General features: G+C 35.7%; 1 protein-coding gene across 3 annotated transcripts in view; it reads right to left on the reverse strand.

Moving 5' to 3' along the window:
• Window positions 1-13,760, reverse strand: part of Vrk1 (VRK serine/threonine kinase 1) — a 79,473-nt gene that overhangs the window by 8,694 nt on the left and 57,019 nt on the right. For all 3 annotated transcript variants that reach the window (XM_046440511.2, XM_058577722.1, XM_046440512.2), the window contains 2 exons: window positions 13,546-13,604; window positions 10,111-10,289 (listed from right to left, as the gene is read on the reverse strand). In XM_046440511.2, the coding sequence (XP_046296467.1) occupies window positions 10,111-10,289; window positions 13,546-13,604 (238 nt within the window). The remainder of the gene's footprint in view (window positions 1-10,110; window positions 10,290-13,545; window positions 13,605-13,760) is intronic.

The raw sequence follows: 13,760 nt of genomic DNA on the forward strand, positions 1-13,760 counted from the left end.
TTGATTTTGTTTGTTTCATTTGTTGTTTGTTTACATTTAGATCTTTTTCCTGTCAACACTTTTAGTTATCTACTCTGGAGGTGGGAAAAGAAAATGTAACGCAAGTAATGTGCTAACTATTAGCAGTTCTGGGGAAAAGAGTTTAGTACTTGAACTAATAAAGAAAGTTGATATTCTAAACTTTGTTATAAGTTTAGAATATCAACTTTCTTTATTAGTTCATACTATCTCACTCTTTAATACCATGAAGAATTTACTATAATTATCTGAAAATTGTACACCCAAAATTACCACTAATCCATATGAGAGCAGCTAAAAATACAGATGCATTTGTAAAGTCTGTCAGAACAAGTAAATGAGAAGACGCGTGGGTGGCTGTCGCACTGCCTGGTCCCTCCGCCTGGTCCCTCCATGGATGAAACACTGGTTAGCAGGAGACTGTTTTCACACGCAGTCATAACTTGCCTACCTCTTCTCTTAAGGCCTACTGTATTCCTTTAGTTTGGCCAACTGATAGAGAAAGCTGCTTCAGAGCCTCCGGCACTTGTTCTGGTGTTAAGGAGCACAAAAGCTGAGAAAATACCATGCCTCGATTGCATGACCTACGGAAGAGTGCCAGGCAGCAGAATGTACTCTCATCAAAATTTCATATAACAGCAACCACAACCTAGAAAGATCTTACAGCAGCACTTCTGAAACCAGTAAATCCAACTTATTGGCAACAATGGCCTTTTCACATCACAAGGACCATGCAACTTCAACATGAGCAAACTTATGGTAGTTTAACAAGCTAAAAGATGTTTCCAGAGATTCAATGAATCAAGCTCTAGAAGACTAATTTGTCAGAATCAACAGGACATCTATTCGTCACACCACTGATGACAAAAACTTTGAGTGAAATTAAAATGTTTTAAGGACAATTTATGGAGAAAGGCAAATGGGTAGCTAGCATGTCTTCATTACCTTTAGGATTATGCTTAAAACCAAGTACTTTAAAAGAGATGGGGGTAGGGTAGATTTTTAAGTACCTTGAGTTTCTATGACCCCCCAAAATAATGCTCTATGAATATATATGAATGTATAGTAATATTGCATGACCCAGGGCAAGTCACTTGGCCTCTTCTGAGACTTAGCTTCATCATTCTGAATGGGTGTGTCTCATGTGAAAGTTACAAAGTACACATAACCCTTGCTGAGTTTAAAATAGTGTTTGACACATAACTACCTACATATATTTTAAGAAAGCATAGAGTAATTTAAGTCCTGACAGAACATAGAGTACTACACAAATGCTCAGCAACAACCTAAAGTTTAAAGTGTTGATGTCCTATTACCAGTACCAATTCCTCTGGAGAATACCCAAAATAAGAATTAATAAAAATAAGGTGTTGAAAGCTAAACCAAGGAAGCTAATATTTATATGGAAAAATACTTCAATGAAAACCTAACAGTATATGGTAGTGGGAATTTAAATGATCTCAAGTCATTTGTGAACAAGATTCTTAGAAAACATAGGGTTATGGTAGAATTACTATTTTTAAAGAGACTGACTGATCTTCCTTCAATAAATCCATGTCTCTCAAACACCTAGTCCTTAAACACACAGGCAGAAGACAGCAGACAGAAAATTTGCCTTGTGTCAACTGCTAGTATCCTTTACCAATCAACAGCTTCAGGAGGAACTCCATTAATTTGACATATGCTTTTAACTTAAGTAAGATGGAGCTACACTCTGGAGTCTTTATTTCACAGTAATCACCTTTTTCTCTTTCATTGCAAAATCAACCTTTACCAATTCATAGTCATTTACTATCTAAAATGATCTACAGCACATATGCTCACCAAGCAAAAGTTAAGCTGAGCTTCATTCATATGTATCTGATACCTACTTCATAAACTGGACATTTAAGAATACACAATCTTAGTTCTAAAGATGGTGTTAAAAGAGATTCAAATAAAAAAATTCCATGTGTTATTTTCTTATCATCAAGAAACCAGAAAGATGAGAAAATTTAAATGTCGGTAAAATAATTATTACCACAGTAATAATGTAGTTAACATTTGCTGCACACCTAGTAAGTGCCTGCTGCGGCTCTAAGCACTTAGTACACCTCTTCTAATCCTCATAACAATCTTAAAGGCAAAACAGAAAATCTCCACACATACACACACAAAAAAAATCTTTAAAATCATCCTTCATTAAAGACACAGAAATGTTTAACATTCCCTAAGAACTTGCCTAGTATCAAAGAAACATGGATTCATTTTATATTGAGCATATCTTATAAATGCATTCCCGTCATTACTTCAACAAATAAATCCTCCATCCCGTGAAACATTTAAGGCATTTGTATGATACAAAATTTCTTTCTATAATCTCTTATAGCAAGGTACTTATTATACACAAACATCAAAACAGGGCATGTGTGTATCATTGCTTACACAGAAAAAATGGTCAATGAGGCTGTTAATGAAAACTACATTAAAAGGTTCACAGGCATTCCAAATTGGGCTCTAGAATGCAGTACTAAAACTAGTCAATCAACAAAAAATATGATCAAATAATAGACTGACAAATATCTGGGAAATCAAAGAGTCAAAAAAGATACTAAACTCTAACAGAGAACTAATCTCTATGCCAAGAGTCAATATAAAAAGCTTATAATTGCTATTCTCCAAGAGACTTAGACCATTACAATAGTAAAACAATAAGATGAGGTGCAAAGAAAGTAACAGTTTCCTTAAAATATGACTGGAAGGGAAGTTGGGAACGTAGCTCAGTGGTAGAGCATGCTCCAGGACAGGGGATGGAATTTCAATACCCCAAAGAAAAAAATATATATGACTGAAAACAAGGATGGATGAAATGAGTGAGCTAGAGGAAGCCACAGACCCACCCAGAACAATGTTAAGGACAGAAAAGAAAAATCTGAAGAAGAGTCAGGAGATGCAGAGGAGAGAGCTAGCTTCCACAGTTCCCAAGCTCCTCCAGCAGGAGGTCCTTGGAAGGGAGATAAAAGAAAGCACGTACATATATGCCAAGGTCAAGTTTGCAAGAGTTTAAAGATGGGTATTAAGTGTTTAGACACTAAGGGGCCACCAGGTATCAGGAAAGATGAAATACACACTGTTGTGAAATTCAGAATGCCAGGACAGAGAGAAAATGAGAGATTCAGCACTAGAAAAAAACAGGAATCCAACAAGAAACGGAACCAACAAAACTGGATGCTAGAAGATAACAAAGCAATTTCTTCAAAAATAAGAACTCTATACATGGCCAAATAACTCAAGTACAACAAATACAGACAGGATTTGAAAAGTTACCACTCAAAAGTTCTTTTAAAAAACTTACTTGAGGGCTGGGGTTGTGGCTCAGAGGTAGACTGCTTGCCTACCATGCATTAGGCACTGGGTTTGATCCTCAGCACCACATAAAAGTAAAAAAGATACTGTGTCCACCTATAACTAAACACAAATATTTTTTTAAAAAACTTACTTGAACATATACTCTGAAAACTGATTCCAAGGGAAGGGACAAAACAAGAAAAAAAGTTGGTAACAAAAATATCAGTAAGACTCATCAACTTAATGATACACAGCATACAAAAAAACAAAAACTACAACTAAAATCTCAGACAACTCTAATATGAGAGATAGTTGTGAGGAGTTAAGAGAATTCATTCTCGTGGAAAAAAGACTCAGACTCTAAATGATCACGCAAAAGTTAAAATGTTTTAAAAAAGAAATGACTGGGGACATTTGGGGACATTTCACAGCTTCCTCCCACCTAAAACCTGAAGAAATGTACCCAAAATAACCACTAAATATTTCAGAAATATTTCAGCTACAAGCAGAAGTGGAAGAACTTCACAGCTCAACCTCTGAAGGTGATGACCAAGCAGTTTGCCAGAGCCTTCCAGGAAGCTTCAGGGAACAAAATATGAGTGAACACCATTCTCAAGTTGTCCACCAGTGCCTCTCAATTAGAAGGCAAAAAGTTAGCCAGCTTGGAAAACAAGACTTTGAAAAGACCCTGAAAAAAGGAGATACTCCCTACTCCCACAGACCCACCAAGAGCAAGACCATAGATTCTGCTTTCCTCCCTCACCAGAAAAAAAAAGTCTGGATAAAGAAAGCAAAATAATAGAAATCATTATAGACTAATTATCTTCAATAATAATCAGGGAATCATCAGATAACAAAAAGAAAAAGAAAGAAAACATAAAGAACTAAAGCCATGAGGCGATATGGTAATGTGGGTTACTAAAAATGACCCAAGTTAATGACTCAAAATTTTGCCTCTTAACTAGGAAGAGAATGGAAGCAACTAAGGGTGGGCTGACCAAACAGTTTGGCTATGGCTCACCAGGTTCTCCTCAAACACACACACTTAGACAAATAAAACAAACTAACAATACTGAGTCCTCAAATCAAAACTGTTAGGAAAAAAGAAAAACAGTCTCATAAGATGGGAAAGTCCAAGATTAACAAATTCAATAATCTGGCAAATCCAGATAAAACTCCCTGTTCAATATGAATAAGATCAAAAGAAAAAGCATGCCAATGACATCAGAGCACAAAAAGAACTCTCTAGCATGCAAACAACTACTGAAGGCTCCACCCTGAAAGAAAATGTCACCCTCCAAAAGGAAGGATAGTTTATAAAATGCATCAAAAGCTAAAAAGATGGAAGAAATGACTTTTTAAAACAGGAGAACAAAGGCATAAGGAGGAAACTGTAGAGTCCAACAAAAAACAGTCATCATCACAGTACTCACATGTTAGAAACAGGAAAAACAGCAGAACCAGCGGATGCCTGAACGACACAAAGGAAAGGCTTGAATTAATCCCAGAAACTCAGAAGAAATAATAATTAAGCTGTTAGAAGAAGATAGAGATGGATGATGTGTAGGATGCCTCCAGACATAGAAAAACCACAAACACAACTGAGATAAATGAAAGAACATCTAAATAAAGATAGGGTCAGCCATGTTCACAGAAGAGAGCACTGCTGCTGGACGAGTCAGTACACACATGTGATACTACTGACTCAGGAGACTGAGGCAGGAGGACCACAATTTCAAGACCAGTCCAGGCAACTTAGCGAGGCCCTGTCTCAAAAAAATAAAAGGGGCTGAGGATGTGGCTCAGCGGTAGAATGCCCCTAGGTTTCATCTCCAGTTCTACATGCGTGTGCCCACATGCACACACAGTTTCATACATGCACACCCAAAAGAATACTATAAAGGAGACAGTTCTTACCAAATAGATCTGTAGTCATAATCTGATTCTAAAATTCATCTGTAAATGCAAAGGGACCAAGAATGGCAAAGACAATCTTAAAGAACGACAAAGTTAGAGGACTTACGCCAGCAGATTTAATCATGAAGCCAGTAGTTCAAACAAGTAATGACACTAGCACAAAGAACAAGCCCATGTGCAGAAGGGGGTATCCAGAAATAAGCCCCAAACCTACAGCCACCTGAGTGCCCACTGTAGTGGTCTTTTGGATAAGTGGTTCATGCTGGGGGTTGGGAGAGACACATACTAACTCATACCATGCACAAAAATCTATTTCTGTTAAATTATAGACCTAAATGTGATGAGTAAAATTATCTTCATGATCTTGAGGTAGACACAATTTCACTAAGTAGAATACAAAAAGCACGAAACAAAAAGACTGATTAACTGGGCTTCATTAAAATGAAAAACTTATTTATCAAAAGGCACCATATTAAAAGAATGAAGAGATAAACCACATACTAAAAGATAGTGTTGTACATGTAGTACATACATACCAAGTGCCTGACTTTGACAAATTAAAAGAAAAAATTTTTAAAGGGGAAAAGAATCACAATGCACGTCACCAAAAAAGGGATAATAAAGGCCAGTGAGCATATGAAAAGGTGCTCAAAAATCAATATTCTTCAATGAAATTAACTTAAAACTACATAAAAGTCAGTTCACACGTTAAAATAGGTAAACTGAAGTATAATGCTATAGCTAGTGTCAGTGAGCAACTGGAACTCTCATAGATTTCTGAGAGCATCTTTGGAAAAACTACTTGTCAGTATCCACTAAAAAAAACTGAACATAAATAAACCCTATGCCTCAGTAATCCACTACATATATACCCAATGTGAAATACATACATATGTTTCCCAAAATAAATTATAATAATGTTTGTTTTAAGTTGGCTTTTGTGTGACTGTGACCAAAATATCCAATAAGAACAGCTTAGGGGAGGAAAAGTTTATTTTGGGCTCATGGTTTCAGAGGTCTCAGTCCACAGACAGCTGACCCCACTGCTCTGGGCCCAAGGTGAGGCAGCACATCATGAGAAAAGGACCCAGATGAGGAAAGCTGCTCAGCTCATAGTAGAGTCAGAAAGCAGGGACGAGGCACATAGGCAGGTGGGCAGGAAAGATGCACACTTTCAGTGGAAGGCTGCTGCTCTATTCAAATCTTTGTACCCTGCTCCAGGCTGAGCACCAGCAGGGGTTTAATTGACAATAGTTGATAAGTTTTAAGAGAAACTGAAAAAAAGGACAACTAGTACAATACAATTGAAAAAAAATTTAAAAATGGGAGGTAAAATGAGGGACAGGAAAGAAGATATGTGTAGATCATTCATAGGGATAATATATACTGTCAGAAATTGAAAAAATAAAACACAAATTTCAGGGCCATACTCTAGATCTACTAAAAAATTCCCTAGGGATAAAAGTCAAGTGAGTCCAATCAACAGCCAGCCCTTTCTTTTGAGTTGGGTAAGCATCTTAGTCAAAACCCTAGAAGAAAACAGCTAATGGAGTTATTAGCATTCTTTTAACTTGCTGAGTTCTTTCCAGTAAATTAAGCCATTCTTAGTCCAGATGGGAGAGAGAGTCCAGTAAATTAAGCTATTCTTTAAGGATGGACCACACATTATTGACCTGGGCAGGCCTAGAGACTTAGCTCAGATCAGGTACATAATTTAGGCAATCTACAATGACTATTGAATGTTCATTTAAGAGTGCACACTAACTCCAATAACTACTGCAATGTACATTCTAATGAAAGTGTTTAGTTCTAATCAACAATGAAAATCTTTGGGCTTTGTACTTTTTAAGGGCATATTTATACTTGGCCTCTTTCTTTTTCAGCCTTGCACCATTCCAAAGTTCTGGGCTTTAAATAAAACTCTTTAGCTATTGGGAAGAACATATTTTCCCAAGTAGACAAATTTCTTATTTAACTGCAGTTTGCACATACATTTCACCATAAAAGAACATGGTTGCAAGATTCAAAAGAAACTTTGCTTTATTCCATTATTAATTTATTCCTAAAAATTGTACCATAAAAGATATCTCTAGTAACCCTACAAGAAATATATATTGACTTCTTTAAACTTACCCCTTTCAAAGAGAGACTTCTGATAAACACAAAGTATATATACTTTTTACTTCCAACAATTATGACAAAGGAAAAGAGGGAGCAAATATACTAATTATAAGAATTAATAGTGTTTCTAGTATAAAGCACCATTTTTAGTTTTGAGTCTCCTGGAAACCAGAGCAAAAAAAGACAACTGAATTATAGGCCTTACAAAAAAGAGACAGAGTACTAGTTTCTCAGAGAAAGCTCCCCCCCACCACCACCCCAGGGAGATGCCAACTTTTCCATCAGTGGAACACTGCTTTCATTTGTTTTAGTGGAGGCATTTACAATTTATTATAAGAAAATGTTTTCGGAAAGAAAGAAAAAAAGAAAGGAGGGAGGGTGTCGGGGCAGGCAGGCAGGCAGGCTGGCTTTTTAGAAAGTGGTATCATCAGACCATTTCATCTCACAAATGAAAAGAGAAAAAGTGAGAACTAGTTAACTCACTTCAGTTGCATGGATATCAAGCAGTTTCATGATCTTACCTAAACTAATCTTAACCTGTAATAATATCTTTTTGCTATACAGAATAGCCCTGGGTCAGCAATAGGTATTGAAAGGGGTGGGGCAGGGAGGGAAACAGTAAACTAATGAAGTAAACCTCCTCATAGTTCAATTTGGCATACTTTTTTTTTCCTGCCTTAAATGAAGCTTTAAACATGTAGGAGATGGTCCAACAGGAAATTTCCAGACCTGTGAACCACCCAACGACACAAGAGAATTATGAGGTCACAAAAAACAAATTTTATCCAGCATGTAGATTCAAACAACAGGGATTTGCAAAGGAAGGAGGAGTTACTCTAGACAAGTCTCACTGTAGGAGAGATCTTCTCAATCAGCAACAGTTTAGAAAGCAACACTATAGGAGCTAGCTATAAATATTAACGCAAAGAAATCTGTCCTAATCAATAAAATGCATGCTGTATGTTTAAACATGTGTGCAACAATGAGTTTACTATCTTAATGAAAAATTTCACTCAAGATTTCCACTTTACCCTCTTCATTTCAATCCTGAATCTGGCTTTCAGGCCATTTGTAGACCACAAATATGGAGTAAATGCAATTAAGACAAACTTATGAAGGAAGAAGAAAAAAATTACACATATGACAACACACATGCATATAATTCCAGACTCTATAATAAAATTACGAAAAAAGAGACCAGCTATTCGCCAAAGAAAGTAAAATTCATGAACCAATTTTGAAATCCCTATTTCCTTTTTAAGTTAAAGGCTTAGGAAAACCTTTTAATAGGCTGTTTCTGATTTTAAAAGAGAGGAAAATTTTTTCAAGCTTTTTTCTAATACTTTGGAGTCTGAAATTACCAGAGAAATGTATTGGGATTTATAGAATTAACAAGAGTAAAACCAGCCAATAATTTGAAAAAAAATTTTTCTTCTAAATGTAGTTTCCATTTCCTTATTTAAAAAAAAAAGCTAATTGATTTTACTAAATAATTTCAGATAATGAAGAAAGTAAGGTTATCAATAAATAACCAACAGTATCAAAAAATAACCAACAGTAAATTAATAACAATGCACACCTATAAATCTAAATTTTTAAGTGATACCAAGAGCTCTTTACATGCTTATGTAATAATTCCATGATAGCAAGTTATTATTTCTTCATATTTCCAAAATATGCAGATACACTCGACATTTCTTTAAAGAGCAAAACAATGTTAAAATACCAAAACTAAAAAAAAAGGAAGTTTTTGGGCTGGGGATGTGGCTCAAGCGGTAGCAAGCTTGCCTGACATGCGCACGGCCCTGGATTTGATCCTCAGCACCACATAAAAATAAAATAAAGATGCTATGTCCGCCAAAAACTAAACAATAAATATTTAAAAATCCTCTCTAAAAAAAAAAAAAAGGAAGTTTTCATCCAGGTGTGGTGGCACACACCTATAATCCCAGTGGCTCATCCGAGCAAAAGCAAGGCACTAGGGGCTGGGGATGTGGCTCAAGTGGTAGCGCGCTCGCCTGGCATGCGTGCGGCCCGGGTTCGATCCTCAGCACCACATACAAACAAAGATGTTGTGTCTGCCAAATACTAAAAAAAAAAAATAAATATTAAAAAAAAAAAAAATTCTCTCTCTCTCTACCTCTATCTCTCTCACTCTCTCTTTAAAAAAAAAAAAAAAAGCAAGGCACTAAGCAACTCGGTGAGACCCTGTCTCTAAATAAAATACAAAACAGGGCTGGGGATGTGGCTCAGTGGCAAGTGCCCCTGAGTTCAATCCCTGTTACAAAAAAAGAAGAAAGGTAGGAAGGGAAATTTAAAAAAAGGGAAGTTATGCCAACTTTCAAATGGTAAACACTTTTCCTCTACCCATAAATAAGATCAACCCTAAGGGAAGACTTGAGAGAAAATAACACATAAATCATTAATTTAGTGCTCCATCAATATCCCACTGCCAGACACCAGTATCTCAAGTTAAAATCATTTTAGATATTTAATAATTTGCTACTGGACATGAGAAATATATAAATATTTATTTTTCTACAATCCTGTACATACTGTTATGTTGTCATAAAAAGAGTTTTCCTTTGCATAGTGGTGATAAACATTTAATTGCCAAGCAATCTGTTATTTTCTTCATTTAGCTACTGTTTTACTTTCCTAAAAATCAGTATTCATTGCAATTATAATCAGAAGAAGCCTGAAGGATAAGTTAATAACAAAATTCACCTTTGTTGCTGTTTTTGCTTTCAAACCTCCATTCTCCACAACACTGAGGTCCAGCTTGCCATCATCCTTACTTCCTATAGCTTTTAGTCCTTGCAAAAGTATATCACGTAAATTTTGATAAAGAGGTTTTTCTGTATAGTCCAGTAATTTCACAGTTTCCATGTATTTAGCAATTTCACCTGAAAGAATAACACAACCATTTCTAACTTTTAATCACAAATATGACATGTTTATCTCTTACTCCTAAGAAAATGATTCACGGTTATAGTAAAATCAAAATGGAAGCATACGGACACCTTGTTAAGATATGAATTTGTTAATCATTTGTCCAGCGAAAGTATGTTTTTCAATTCAGGAATTGTCAGGCAAAATAAAAACATATTTTTAATTGTGAGAAATAACAAAAGAGACTTAAAATTTAAATATGCATAACATAACTGTAGTTTTCAGCTTAAAAAAAAAAGAACCTAGAATAAAATTCTGGAACTAAAATGTCCTTAAGTACAACAAGTATCACAGCCAACATTTTTTGGGCATGGAAACCAATATTACTATAAAATAGAGCAGCATTCTTTGTGTTAATAAAAAATAAAACACACCAAAAGCAATTAAAGAAAGGAACAAGAAAGCCCAGTTTTCCCATAAAAATCAGCTTCTGGTTTTTCTGCACACTATGGCAGAACCTTATCATAAGAATAATTCCTAGAAGATCAGCATTGTTTAACATTCAAATTCCTTCCAGGGCTACTGCCACACACACACAGTTCTTTCCCCTGACCCACAGACCCACATATTCCCTGCCTCACATGCTGGTTCTTAGATATGTAATTGTCCCCTCAAATCCCAATAAATTCAAATCGAAACTCCTAACCTAACCGTAAAACCTACTCCCTGCAGTTTTCCCTGTTACTGAGTATTCCATCCCGGTTGAGGCCAAAATCTGTTTTTCTTAAATCTCCTCCTCTTCTTCTTCCATTCCACATCAATTCATGGAGGCATTCTGTCAGTGGTACACAGACACACTCACTAATTCCAATACTGGAACGCCCGGGGCCCAGGTACTCTGTGTAGATACTTGGGACACAACAAGAAAAAAATCCCAAACTTCCACTTTTTTATTCTGAAAAAAGGGATCTACAAAACACCTAAAACAAACATCACTGGGTCTAGCAAATACTGAAAATTTTCCCTGAGAGAGAAAAATGGAAAAGATCTAATTTTACTACTTCTATTTAGCATTACTGAAAAAAATCATACATTTTTTTAACCAATATAGTAAGGAAAGAAAAGAAACAGAAGGCATAATAAGCAAAATAAAAAATATAAGTCTTTAGCTGCAAACAACATGACAGTACATGTAAAAGAATCTTCTACAGAATCTAAATTTTAAAAAAAAACTACTAAAAAAACTACTAGAATTGGTGAACTTAGCAAAGTCACAGAGACAAGGTAAATATATTATAAAACCCATTCTATTTGTACATCTATAAAAAATCAGTTGGAAAACAAAAATTTTAAAACATACCCCTTAAAATAACATTCCAAAACATCAAATGCCTAACATAAATACAATGAAATATGAGCAAGATTTTTTTTTGTAGGAAAAAGCTATAAAACCCCATCAAGAAAACTGTAGGACAAATTTAATGAATATATTCCCCATATTAGTCAAATGGAAGACTCACCACTACTACAAAGATGTCATTGTTACCCAAACTAATCTAAAGAATCAATTCAGTCCCAAAGCTCTAGCAAACTTAGTGCATGATGTACACATGTAGAATTGACAAGGTGATTCTAAAATTTATTAATTAAAATGCAAAGTGCCAAGAATAGCAAAGTCAAGTTTAAAGAAAAACAGTGCAAGAGGATTTAAACTACCAGATTTCACCAGATGCCAAGATGTAAGATAAAGCTACAATAATTAAGAGTGTAGCTCAAAAACAGACAAAAAAACAAATGAAAGAAAAAGTTCAGAAATAGATCTATACCTGATTTATAAGAAAGTGGCATCAGAGGGAAAGAGCAGTCTTTTTAAGAAAGACTGCTGGGTAAACTCCATACCAACCTGGAGGTGGAGAAAAAAAAAGTGACCTATTATAGAACACACAGAAGTCAACTGCAAGTAGACAACATACCTCTATGTATATGCAATTGGCAATCTGTAACTGTTGAAAGTTAGAAATGACCTAATAGTAGAACATATAAATAACGGTATATAAACATAATGGAATACTACACAGAAATGAAAATGAACAACTACTCTTCAACATGCAACAATGAGGATAAATTTCACAAATGAAGCACTGAGTGAAAGAAAAAGGATATTAACAGAACTAAACGCTAATTTCATGAGGGCAGGACTTGTATCTATTTCATTCAGTATATGATTCCATTTTTATAAATCTCAGAAACAAATCTTTGGTGTTAGAAGTGAAGCCAATGAGGACAGGTTAACTGGTTGGAGGCACAAAGGGTAATTCTGGGAAAGCCATATTATATCTGATGTGGGTGGTAGTCTGCAATGTTAAATAGCATAAATAAATAGGACAGACATTTCTCTGAAGAGGAGGACAACTGAGCAAAGGCCAGAAAAGACTTCTGTATATATGATGTGAGAGAAAGAGAAAAAGAGAGAGAGAACGAGCACACTTGTCCCTCCTCCACTGCCACTTCCCTTGCTTTGATTACTATAGCCTCAGAATCTGCCCCTCTATAGTGTGTCACAACAGAAGCCAGAAATTTCCCTTAAAGTCAACATCACTATTTCTCCAAACCTTACACTCTTGCTCAAAAAAGGACATATTTCTCAAATCCACTTGGCATCATGTCCCTTCTGCCTAGAACACTAACTATTCCTCAGCCTTCCAGAGCTTACTCCCTTACTTCCTCTGAAAACTGCTGAAATGTCCCCCATTCAGTAAGGCTGTTCCTGATCTCTTTATGCAAAATTTCTATCCTCCTCCCCACTTTATTACCTCTCACATCTCTATATCCTAATCCTATTCTCTGTTTTCTTATTGTTCCAGAGTACTGACATGAGGTATGATAAAATTCACTTACTTGTTTACTATCACTCCCAACTAGAATGTGAGCTTCACAAGGGCAGGGTTTTATTCTGTTTTGCTCAATGATGCATATATCCCAGTGCCTAGAACAGTCCCTACCATACAACAAAGCCTCAATGAATACCAGCTGAACAAGTGAGTGAAATTGCTTCTTTTCCTCAAAGCACTGAATAATTCAATGGAGCACGAATATTCACTTGCAGCTCACCTCTGAAAAGGGAAGTGCTTTTTTAGTCGAGCAGGCTCAGTACAATGTCCCCACTTAAAACACCTATACGCTTCCAATAGAAGGCACTTCACAACACCACACATTCTTCTTTCCAGAAAAACAAAACCCCTATGAACATTTTAAGAAGTCTTTTCCTACCTGGCTTGTTTTTCTCAGGAAAACATTTCTCCATCAAATCTGAAATATTTTCTCTGTATCTGTTAAAAATTAAAGAATGGGTCATTGTTTGAAGCTTGAAGTCACAGAATATTGTTAAGAGTTAGTAACAGTAACAAGCACATTAAGCAACATTGAATTACATCCTAAATACTCTCACAGGCATTCTTCTAAAATAAATTGAAGTCCAAGAAACT

Source organism: Marmota monax, unplaced genomic scaffold (assembly GCF_021218885.2).
Source record: "Marmota monax isolate L192 unplaced genomic scaffold, Marmota_monax_Labrador192_F-V1.1 WCK01_AAM20220418_F8-fsc00017, whole genome shotgun sequence".
NCBI classification, from domain to species: Eukaryota; Metazoa; Chordata; class Mammalia; order Rodentia; family Sciuridae; genus Marmota; species Marmota monax.